The sequence below is a fragment of the Crocuta crocuta genome, unplaced genomic scaffold, assembly GCF_008692635.1.
Source record: "Crocuta crocuta isolate KB4526 unplaced genomic scaffold, BGI_CrCroc_1.0 scaffold138, whole genome shotgun sequence".
Lineage (NCBI taxonomy): Eukaryota > Metazoa > Chordata > Mammalia > Carnivora > Hyaenidae > Crocuta > Crocuta crocuta.
This window is the reverse complement of record NW_027532585.1, coordinates 2,919,275-2,931,107: the sequence shown is the minus strand read 5'-3', so window position 1 is coordinate 2,931,107 and position 11,833 is coordinate 2,919,275. Positions and strand designations below refer to the sequence as shown.

The 11,833-nt window shown below is 49.4% G+C and overlaps 1 protein-coding gene across 2 annotated transcripts in view; it reads right to left on the bottom strand.

Annotated features, from left to right (window-relative positions):
* Positions 1-11,827, bottom strand: part of SFXN4 (sideroflexin 4) — a 20,460-nt gene extending 8,633 nt beyond the window's left edge. Inside the window, exons 1-11 of one of the 2 annotated variants that reach the window (XM_077779510.1) lie at positions 11,676-11,827; positions 10,220-10,285; positions 8,483-8,557; positions 7,298-7,324; positions 7,157-7,211; positions 4,894-4,919; positions 4,125-4,178; positions 3,983-4,039; positions 3,784-3,849; positions 2,683-2,755; positions 1,437-1,552 (exon numbers count right to left, since the gene is read on the bottom strand). In XM_077779510.1, coding sequence (XP_077635636.1) covers positions 1,437-1,552; positions 2,683-2,755; positions 3,784-3,849; positions 3,983-4,039; positions 4,125-4,178; positions 4,894-4,919; positions 7,157-7,211; positions 7,298-7,324; positions 8,483-8,557; positions 10,220-10,285; positions 11,676-11,714 — 654 coding nt within the window. In that variant the 5' untranslated portion in view covers positions 11,715-11,827. The remainder of the gene's footprint in view (positions 1-1,436; positions 1,553-2,682; positions 2,756-3,783; positions 3,850-3,982; positions 4,040-4,124; positions 4,179-4,893; positions 4,920-7,156; positions 7,212-7,297; positions 7,325-8,482; positions 8,558-10,219; positions 10,286-11,675) is intronic. The other variant, XM_077779511.1, reaches the window with a different exon arrangement.
* Positions 11,828-11,833: the final 6 nt, after the last annotated feature.

Below are 11,833 nucleotides of genomic sequence, written 5' to 3'. Positions count from 1 at the left end.
GAGAGAGAGAGAGAGAGAGAGAGAGAGAGAGAGAGAGAGAGAAAGAAAGAGAATCGTAAGCAGGCTTCATGCTCAGCTCAGAGCCTCATGCAGGCTCGATCCCACGATTCTGGGATCATGACCTGAGCCAAAATCAAGCCTCAACCGACTGAGCCACCAGGTGCCCCAGTAAATTTTTTTTCTTTTTTTCTTTTTCTTTTTTTTTAAAGCAGACCTTCAATCTTTTACCGTAAGTTGGCCTTCATGCAAAAATGAAGCTCCTCCTGGACAGACAGACTAGACACCCTGACAGCAGGGCCTGAGGCTGCCTCCCCTGGGAGGCTGAGAGCTCCTGGCTCCTGGGGGGAAGGGAGGCTAAGGCCAAGGGCATGGCTGTGCGGAGCCTCACACGGCACCTGGAGGGCATGAGGAGCCAAGGAGCAGCTCATGGATTAAACACTTGCTCTCAGGGCATGGTGGGGGGGGAGGGGGAATGCTCAATCGGTTGGGCATACTGACTCTATTTCAGCTGGGGTCATGATCCCAGGGTCGTGGGATCGAGCCCCACGTTGGGCTCTGGACTGAGCGTGGAGCCTGCTTGGAATTCTCCCTCTCCCTCTTCCTGTCTGTCCCTCTCCCCCAGGTTTGCTCACTCTGGCTCTTAAAAATAAAAGACACCTGCTCTCATTCTTCTGAGCAAACCATTCGCGGCAGCCCTAACGCCCTGCAGGTAAAGGGAGCCCCTGAAGGCAGATGCAGACAGGTGTCCCTCTACATAAGGACTTGAGCGAAAGTTGAGAGCAGCCTTATGCATGACAGCCCCAAACTGGACACAACCCAAATATCCGTGAGATTTCTTAAAGACAAAACCATGAAGACATAAAGCAGATCAGTGTTTCTCTGGGGCCCAGGGTGGGAGAAGAGACTGACTCAATGGGCACAAGGGAGATTTTTACGATGAGAATGCTCTAGACTGCGGGGATAGCTGTATAACTGCTTAAATTTAGGCTGAAGTCGGACACTTAACCAACTGAGCCACCCAGGTGCCCCCCAAAGAAGAAATTCTGCCTCAAGACCACAGCACCGGCTCCCTGGTTTCCAGCCTGTCGATCTGGTCTACACTTGACCAACCTATGAGCCCTACAATGGAATCAGCCTGTTACTTAAAATACATACACACACACACACACACACACACACACACACACACACACACACACACTACTGGTTCTGTTTCTCTGGAGAACCCAGACTAATTGCACATCAGTGATGCAAAATGGAAACATCATTGTAAACCTCACAGTGCACGATGGAGAACCGCTGTCTGCAAGAGGGAAAACATGATTAGGAAAGGTGAAAGGGAGATAGGGCTTGGGTACCAGTTTCTGTTTCTCAAATAGCAAACTCAATCATCCACCCAAGAGGCAAACCAGCTAAGGCTCCATTGTGTCTCTTACCTTTGCGCCGGCTTTTCTGGAATAGCCCACGACATTGCCTTCCTTGTCCATGACTTCAATCCCTCGAATGGGCTCAAGACTTCGGGCTGCAACAACATTCATGGCACTGATGTAGGCTGTGGACGTAGACAGGAGAATGCACAGCAGACGGTGAGTTTGGTCCAGTGAAGAACACCTTTTCTGGTGTCAAGCCTCTTTTTCTGATGGCTATGCTCCCCCGCCCTCAGGCGGTCACCTGGCCAGCCCAGCTCTGTCCTGGGGCGGTGGAGCTGGGACAGAAATGCTGGCTTCCCAGTCATGGGTCCTGCCCATGAGCCAGCACCGGGTTTCAGCACCCCTGAAAGTCCGGCCCAGCTCCCCAGGAGGATTCCAGGAGAAACCCCGGGGTCCTTGAAATACACCTCCCTTCTTTGCTTTAGCTGGTCTGATCAGGTTTCTATGACATTTCCCCAAATTTTACCGCTGACGTCATTCCACCAACTCTTCAAACCGTTAGTAGAATTTCCAGAGTCAAATATGGAGTGTGAACTAGGGAATCTGCAGGCTGGCACTTAAAACGCTTAATGTCTCCGTTGCTCCCACTGGAGTCTGCCCACCAGGCTGGGGTCCCCTATACTGCCACCTACTCCCTGTGTGACCCCGGACAGTTACTTAATGTTCCCCTCCTTCTGTAAGAAGAGGACCCAGGGGCGCCTGGGTGGCTCAGTCAGTTAAGCGTCTGACTTTGGCTCAGGTCATGATCTCATGGTTCATGGGTTCGAGCCCTGCGTCAGGCTCTGTGCTGACAGCTAGCTCAGAGCCTGGAGCCTGCTTCCGGTTCTCTCTGACCCTCCCCTGCTCACACTGTCTCTGTCTCTGTCTCTGTCTCTCTCTCAGAAGTAAATAAAACATTTTAAAAAATTAAAAAAAAAAAAAAAAAAGAAGAGGCCTCAGCCTCCTCTTCTATAAATGGACTAACGATACAGCTACCCATCCTTTTTTTGTCAGGATTGAGTGAAATAATACACTCACAGGGCTTGCACACCCTTGAAAATGTAATTTGTGTTCATCTTTTGACAATGGGGAGGATACCTACAGAGCAAGTGTCACCTCTCAAACCAAGGACCTAATTTGGCCCGGGCTGGGGGGGGCCCCGGAAAGCTACAGACAGCAGCTGTCATCAGTCACAATGTGGCCAAGGGAGCTGGCTGTCCCCAAAGACGAAGGAAGGCTGAAAGACCACAAAGACTGCACGCTTCCTGCTTACTCAGAATGATGACGGGAAGGGCTTTTTTCAATAACGTGTTATTCAGTCGCATCTGGAGCAAACGAGGGAGTAACTAGGAAAACAAGAGAGAAAAATCATTATTGCCTGGGGCCAAAAAATCCCCGGAACATACTCAACAGCCTAGTTCCTGGCCCAGGTCAGGCCATTGCAAATGCTCCCCGTGTGTTTTTTTGATTCATGCGATGCTGAGGTGTTCTTCTGATCATCAGCGGAACACACGGAGGCTTAGGGAGGTTACATAACTTGTCCAGTATCACTGAGCTACTAAGAATTGGAGCCAGGATACCAACCCAGGCTTATCTGACTCTAGCATCTGCATTTTTTTTTTTTTAATATTTTTATTTATTTCTAGGATAGAGAGAGAGACAGCGTGAGCAGGGGAGGGTCAGAGAGAGAGGGAGTCACAGACTGAAACAGGCTCCAGGCTCTGAGCTGGCAGTCAGCACAGAGCCCGACGCGGGGCTCGAACCCATGAACCGTGAGATCATGACCCAAGCGAAAGTCGGACGCTCAACCGACTAAGCCACCCAGGTGCCCCTAGCATCTGCATTTTTAACCATCACAGTACCCTGACATCCAAAGCAATATGCGATGTGTACAACATGTTTATCTAGCCTAAATAAATTTTTTTAAAAGGTAAGAGTACTGAGTTTATGCCTAGAAACTTGAGATACCCGTATGCTTATCTGGGGGGTGGGGGGGCAGGATTACAGGTGACCATTTCCTTTCTTATGTCTTAGTCATACTTTCTAAGTTGTTTGAATCGAGGGGGTGCCTGGGTGGCTCAGTCGGTTGGGTGTCCGCCTCGATTTCGGCTCAGGTCATGATCCCAGGGCCACAGGATTGAGCCCCATGTCGGGCCCCATGTTGAGCACGGAGCCTGCTTGGGATTCTCTCTCCCTCTCTCTCTGCCCCTACCCTGCTGGCACACGCACTCTCTCTCTCTAAAAAAAATTTTTTTTGAATTAAAAAATGAAAATTAAAACAAATAGTTTGAGTTGAAACATAAATTTGTCATTCAGAATATGTTGTTTCGTCCTGAGGAATAAATAAGATGTGACAGATTTTTAAAATACCCACTCCAAAAAAGGATGAAGAAGCAATTACTCCTGTCCCTAGTAATAGACTCTCATGTGGGCGACGATTCTAAGGAAAAAAACAAAAGTACATACTTAGCAAATACCACAGTTTTACCCTGGAAGGATAATTAAAACAAACAAACAAAACTCCAAAAGAAGTAACACAGAACTGCATATCCCCTGGGCCTCGGAATACTCACATAACTTGCGTTTCCATTGATGATGTTGAACCCCGTAATGTAGGTATAGAAGGAAACCTGCAGAGAGACGGAGGCAAGCCGATCACACCTTGGTTTCGAGCACAACAGAATTCAGTCATCATGAAATCGAAACAGTTGTTACCTGGGGTAAAATCAGGGACTTCAGATTTTTCACTGACAGCATCGACAAAAAGAGCTTTTAAGAAAATAAAGCAAAGTATTAAGTGTTTTGTAGAGCCACCGAGGCAAAGAACTTCCCGGGGTGGGGGGTGCAGAACTGAGCCCCCCAGGAGCTGGGACAAGGGGGGAGGGTGCAGATGCAGGAGGCGACCGGGCAGTGGGGGACGCCTACGGGACACTGAGGACACCCGGGAATCGCACAGGGGTCCTTGCCTCCACGACGGGCATTGCAGCAGAGCAGCTGAGAAGCATGCACTTGCCAGGGGGTGCAGACACAGGACAGGTGTGGGAGAAGTGACGGCGGAATGCTGTCACTTTGTGAAAGCACCTTGTGAGAGTCAAGGTGGGACAGCCTCACTGGGGGGTGGGGAGGGGCAATGCCAGGTCCCAGGAGAGGGCCTGTATGGGGGGGGGGGGAGTAAGGGAGAGAAGGTCATGGACACTCATGTGCGCTTGCAGCAGGGAGCATGTCATCCACCTTGCAGTGCTCTGAGCACAGTAGGCATCCAAAGAAAGGACGACCTTGTGACACGGGAACCTTCAAGGGGCCCAGATGCCCGACTGGATACGTGGGGGGGGCAGGGTGAAAATACAAGAATAGCAGACAAGGGTCAGGCAATCCACAACCACCAGGCAGTGGAGGGACAGGGCTCCAGGGCTGGCGAACATGAACCGGGGAGGTTAGGAGATGAATGGACATCTTCCCAAACCCGGGGTCTCAGCTGACTCACCATGGGTGCTGTGAAAGGCAGGAGAGCTGGCGAAGGAAGAGAAGAGGGTCAGTGACTGCAGCAGCCTTGGCGGCAGGCGGAGACAGGAGGCCAGGAAGGGGCGCGCCCACCGAGAACCTCCGCTCCCGCGCTCTGAAGGCACAGACACCAAAGGACACCCTTTGCCCATGCTTTCATTTTTCCTAATAATAACTATGTGCATATGGCAAGTATGTCAATCAGCACAGCACCCAAGGATCTAACGAGGCGCCCTCCCGCCTTCCCAGGCCCTCTCACTCAGGGCAAGCGCTGTGAATCCGCACCTGTGCGACCTTCCGCACCAACTTAGCACATCTGTGATTCGGTCATTTATTTATTTAAAAAAATATTTTTTTTAACATTCATTTATTACTGAGAGATAGAGCATGAGCTGGGGAGGGGCAGAGACAGAGGGGTGACACAGAATCCGAAGCAGGCTCCAGGCTCTGAGCTGTCAGCACAGAGCCAGAAGGGGGGGGGGGGGCTCAAACCCACTAACCATGAGATCATGACCTGAGCCGAAGTCGGATGCTTAACTGACTGAGCCACCCAGGCGCCCCTGTGATACGGTCATTTATAATAAGAAATCTGGATCTACTCTTCGTCCCTGTTCTGAGCACAGAGACCGTAATACCCTTGGGATTTCCTCAAAGAGAACAGCCGTGAAGGAGAAATGAGTGTCTTTTTTTTTTTACTCCCAACAAGCCCCTGTCCCGCTCACCTGAGTTTATGTTAATATGGTGACTTTGGAAAGGCCCCCAAGGAGGGGCTGGTTGCCAGGGGAACCAGCGGGCGTGCAGTGAGGTTGGACTCACCTCCACCTCCGGGGAGGGGCAAGGGGCTGGAGGCGGGGCTAGCCACAGGGCCCAGCGGGTGCTGGCTCAGAGAGGCCTGGGGAGGGTGCGGAAGCTCTCTCGTCCCCAGCCCACCTTGCCTGGAGCATGTCTTCCATCTGTTCCCGAGCTGTAGCCTTTCGTAATAAACAGCTAATCTAGTAAGGAAACGGTCTTCCTGAGCTCTGTGAGCCATTCTAGTAATTTCAAACCCCGGGAACTGCGCGTGGGAACCTCCAGTTTACCGCAGGTTGGTCAGAAGCACAGGTGAGAACCTGGCCTTTCAGCTGGCCTCTGAGGTGCGGGTGGTCTCGTGGGTCTGGGCCCTTAACCTGTGGGGTCTGTCGTGGTCTCCAGGTCCACAGTGTCGGAACTGACTTAGAACTGCAGGCACCTGGGTGGCTCAGTACATTGAGCGTCTGATTCATGATTTTGGCTCAAGTCATGATCTCACAGTTGGTGAGTTTGAGCCCCGTGTCAGGCTCTGCGCTGATAGCTCTGACAGTACAGACAACCTGTTAGAATTATAAAAAACTCAGGAGAAGACAAGTCGTAAGAAGGGGCTACTGCTTGGGATTCTCCTCTCTCTCTCTCTCTCTCTGCCCTTCCCCTGCTCGTTCTCTCTCTCAAAAATAAATAAACATAAAAAAAAAAACAACAACAATTGCAGGCTCCCTGGCTGGTGTCACAGAATTGAAGGCTGTAGGAAAAGCCTGTACATCTGGTGTCAGAAGCGAAGCATTAAAAGGAGAGACAAGAATGCAGTTCCCTCGCGAGATGCAAACTCCCACACTCGCTCGTGCTCTCTCACGCTCACAGCACTTATTCATACCAACAGGATGACTATATACTGTTTTGTATTTTGTCTTTTTTCCCGTTAACGCTAGTTCCTGGAGACCCACTCTTCCACAACAGCATGTAGGATTTACCTCATTCATTTTAATGACTTATTTAACTATAGTCTGAATTGTTTATAACAGAATTTATGGTTAAAAGGGCCCTGTATGATCATGGGTTTTATTCCCCTCATCATAGTCAAGATATGAGAGAGAGGATAGATACTACATGGAATCCAAAACACTTATGAGTTACCAGTTCTAGAACCATCATCAGTAAAATGATGGGCTTCATTTCATAGCAGATGACAGAGCAAAGCAGGTTTCAGACTCAGGCCTGTGCCCTCACCCCCAACCTTCCAGATCTTTCTACAGCACTGGACGCAGCTCTGGGCCTCAAACCCGCTCTTCTCCACTATCGACCCCTAGACCCTTCAAACATCCTTTTTAAGCTGTGGTTTCCAGACTCAGTGTCGGAAATGCTTCTAGGAAAGAAAAAAATAAGGCAGAGTTTTTTTTTTAACTGTTACAAATCATGGTTTCTCAACCCACTTGTGAAAATTAGAATCCACTCACCTGCAGGTCGAAAAGGAACCGGGATCAGTTTGCTGGTGTCAGGATGCACTGTTGACTTCACAAGAGCAAACACAAGGGTCAGTCTGATGCTTGGTTTTGTTATTGCACCAGGCTAGAAATTAGCAAGGGGCTGAAACTTACAAGACTTCTCTTCCAAGCTTCTTGTACCTAAAAAGAGAAAAGAAAAAACAAGCAATAGCTTTTAAAGGTGAATTGGCAGGGAAAAAGAAAAAAAAAATCTCTCCAGTCCCATTTCTGAGGCCGCCTTTACTCTGCCTTTTAGGGAGTGGAGGCCAGAACTGTTCAATGCCACATGGACAGAATAAATCAAAATAGATGAATCAGGGGCGCCTGGGTGGGTCAGTGGGGTAAGTATCCGACTTCCGCTCAGGTCATGATCTCGTGGTTCCTGAGTTCGAGCCCCACGTCAGGCTCTGTGCTGACAGCTCAGAGCCTGGAGCCTGCTTCAGACTCTGTGTCTCCATCTCTGTCTATTCCTCTCCCTCTCACACTCTTGTCTTTCTCTCCCTCAAAAATAAATAAACATCAAAAAAATAAATAAAAGCCAAAATAAATGAGTCTAATGAATCAAACAAACAAATGAACTAATAATAAGTAATGAGATGATTCACAGAAAGAAAACAGCCAGAACATTAAAAAGTCCTAAATCTCTTAGCTTGGAGAGGACTCAAGGCCAACAGCTTATCCTTCAGGTGAGTCCCTGAATCTAGCCTGCCCCTGGCCCAGAGAAGAGCAGGCAAGGTAACACACCATGCCATTAGCCAAGGCACCTGCATCTGAGTCAGGCTGTGAGCCCAGAGGCTGTATCACGTCCATTAAAACACACACACACACACACACACACACACACACACCCTAACTAAATATGTGAGCTTTTCTCACGGGACTGATGTCTGTGGGCTCTGGAAAGCTCCATCTGCTGCAAGGTCGTTGGGCAGGAGTGTAATCCTGACCTGGACCACTGCCTCTACTGGGAAATAGATTCTGTCTTCAGAGGCCTGCCTGAATTCTGGAGTTTGCCTTGGGACTCCAGGGATCAGCCACAGAGAATCCCCACTAATATCTGGGCACAGGAGGAGCCCTATGTTCTTTTCTCCTAATACTAGTTCCTTCTGCTAGCAATCTGGTTTACGAGAATGAATCCTAACTACATTAAGAAAAAAAAAAAACCCAATCCAGTTTTAAAAAAGCGGATCCCCTGGGCAGTGTTTACTATGACAAGACGCCACCTGATTTCAGACCACGCAAAGCAGAATCTCTTGAAGGCAACCACATCCAACCTTGAACCAGGCACAGGAGACATACCCTTCGGTCCTCCAAGTCACGTAGGGACGCATCTTCATTTGTTAACAATAGTTGCCTTGATTTTTCTATTTTTTCCTATAATCAGAGGGAGAAATAATCAAGCCATGCTCTCAGCATTGTCGAGATTTATCTAACAATCGATAGACAGGCTCCTTCACATCTGATTTCAGTGCGACACACTGACAAGGTTCTCTACTCCCTTAGAGTGTCCGTGAGGACAGTCCCGTGTGTCACTCAGATCCAGAGCTTCCAGCCTCCCAGACAGCTTCAGCAGCTCAAGCCACCAGTGCTGCCACCTCCCTCCCCGTTCTGATGTCAGCTGTCCCTGTGAATGCCACCATCATCTATCTGCTTGCCTTCGAGAGTCACACTCCCAATCCCCTCCCCCAGAGTTAACAACTGTAAACTTTCGGTTATATTTGTTTCCAATTTTTCTTGTTTTTTCTTTTTCCCCAAAAAGCCATTGCCCGCAATCTCATGTCTCCCTGTTCTGTCAGAGAGAACCACTATTATGAGTTCAAGGTACTAACTTCCAGTCCACTTTTTTATACTTCTACGAATATGAATACATGTATCCATAAACAAAGATGCTGTATTGGTTCTTTATATTGTAATCTGCATAAATGTTGTCCTGTACGCATCTTGCTTTCTCCACTTAACATCGTAGATGTTTTCCATTTAACATCATATTCTTTGCGTTTCCACATAATATTATACATCGATAACTAGATCATCACTTTCAACTTCTATTAGCATTCCACCGTATGAATAGGCCACATTATATCTCTGTTTCCCTACTGATGAGCATTCAGGTTGTTTTTCTCTATTATAAATAGGCTGTGGGGCGCCTGGGTTGCTCGGCTGGTTAAGTGTCCGACTTCAGCGCAGGTCACGATCTCACGAACCTCGCGTCCGGCTCTGTGCTGACAGCTCAGAGTCTGGAGCCTGCTTCGGAGTCTGTCTCCCTCTCCCGCTGCCCCTCCCCCGCTCACACTCCGTCTCCCTCTCTCCCTCAAAACTAAATAAAACATTAACAAAATGAAAATAATAAACATAAAAATAAATAAACAAGGCTGCATGGAACATCTTGAGTGCAAGGATGGGAGTGTCCTGTGGACCTCCTCCTCTTCAGCCCAAAGCCACACATGGTTCAGATGCTGGTCTTCTACTGGGACAGCTGAGCCATTCCCTGAACAGCTCACCTCACCTCCAGTCTGGTCCCCCTGATCCCTTGCCACAAGGCTACCAAAGAGACCTTCTGAAACACATCACCACCTGACCCTGCAGGCTAAATGCAAACTCCTCTCATCTGAATGACACACAAGGTCCTTCAGGAATTGCCTGTTTAAGCTGCAGCACTGACCCGACTAGCTGCTCCCTCCCCTGGGCTTTGCTTACAGTCCCTTCTATCTGACCTTCCCTGTCTGCCCCCTTCCTCTGGCCTTCCCCCTCCCTTAGAACCCTAGGTCAAGGTCTGTGACCACCTCTGCCAGTCTGTCCTCCATGACCAGGGATGATTGTTTTGATCCCTTTTGAACCGCCAGCAGCTGGCCCAGAGCTTGGAATGACCTGTCATTTGCTTACCCACCTTCCAATCTAACAAGCTCGTTCTGAAGGAAGAAACACATGATAATATGCATGGATTCTGTTTCCACTGCTTTCAAAAGGGACCCACAGTCTTCCCGTTTCAGAATAAGATGTGAAGGGCATTATCTCAGAAAACAAGGAAATACTCACAATTGAAATGAACAAATTTGTATGATCCAATAATTCCGTCCACTGAACAAATCTCTGAATAAAAGACTGGAGAGGGAGAGGAGCACCGGAGAGGTTCATGGTGGCAGGAAAAAAAAAAAGATATATGGTAATCATAACGGTGAACATAAGTTCGGTTTTTTGTTTTTTGTTTTTTTTGGTGAACATAAGTTTTGCGACCCTAACAGAGCCTCTAACTGCAATTCCTGTAACGCCCCCATTTTCCGGGTGAGGTAAAGCTCATCACGGACTCAGGAAAACCCGGCCAGGCCCAAATCCAGCAGCATGTGCTCTTAACTACTCCAATATCAAATTACTCTCGAGGGTTAAAAGCTCAGACTCTGGGGTCAAATGGGCCTATCTATGTTCACATCACACAAATGACCTCCAACCAATTATCTAGAAAGTTCTCAGCTTTTTCTTTACTCTCTTATCATTGTTCTAAGACTCTAAACTGGAGTCATAAAGAACGCGTCACCCCAGCTAGGCCTCAATAAAGGCAGCTCAGTTCAAATGTGGGCAGAGGAAGCATGATTGGCTCCCACCCCCCCAACCCCACCAACTTTGCAATGGTTTTGCCTTCCAGTCCTGGCTCTGCCAGGAAAGCTTGAGTTCCCTGTCCCTTTTCAACTTCCCCACTTAAGAAAACCAGGCTGAAAGAGAACACCCTAAAATTGTACTGTCCAGTTAGCCCCATGTGGCTCTGAAATACGGCCAGGCCAAACTGAGATGGTCTATGTGTTAAAATATACACCAGATTTCAAAGATGTAAAAAAAGGTTATAAATATCTCAATAATTTTTACGTTGATTACGTGTTGAAATGTTAATATTTTGTATTTGTTGGGCTAAATACACTATACTGTTAAAATTAATTTCTGTTGCTTCTTGTTACCCTCTGGAATGTGGCTGCTAGAAAATTTTTAATGACCTATATATGGCTTCCATCGTGTTTCTATTGGACAGCGCCACCCAGTCACCGCCGGGAGGGGGGGCCCACGCTACTCCCTGTCCACAGCTGCCCACAGACCTTGTGTCATCGGAGTGGCTGAGCCTAGAAGGTTAGGAAGGGGTGGGGTGGGGGGGTCCTGGGAGCACCTGTTTCTCTCCAAGCTGATGCTCAACAACAGCTTAGGAAGCAGAGGGCCGACTCCTGCAAGGCGGGGCCTGACTCCTCAGGACGATGGGTAAAGTGACCTTGTGGCGACCCTCGCTAGCCAGGCCTGGGGTCGCGGTGGCACGCGGTGACAGCCCCGGCTGTCGGCCTCCCGCAGGCTTCGGTTTCCCTTTCGTCCCCTCCCGGGGTCTGCGGTGGGAAGGCGGCTGGTGCGACCACGTGGCCTGCCCAAGGTCATCGGGCCAGCCCGCGGCGACTCCAGCCAGCGACTTCACTCGGCCCAGGACCTCCCCGCCCCCAGCCGCGCCGGGCCCGGGCCGTACTTGGCGTTGGGTCATCCAGAAGCGCACGTTGGGCTCCATGCGGGGCCGCGCTGCTGCTCCCGGCGAGCCGCCCGGCCCCGGCGTTTCCTGCTGCTCTGCTCCTCTTCCTGGGACCTGCGTGGTGGAGGGAGGCCGCCGCCACCCGGCCAGGCGCGGAG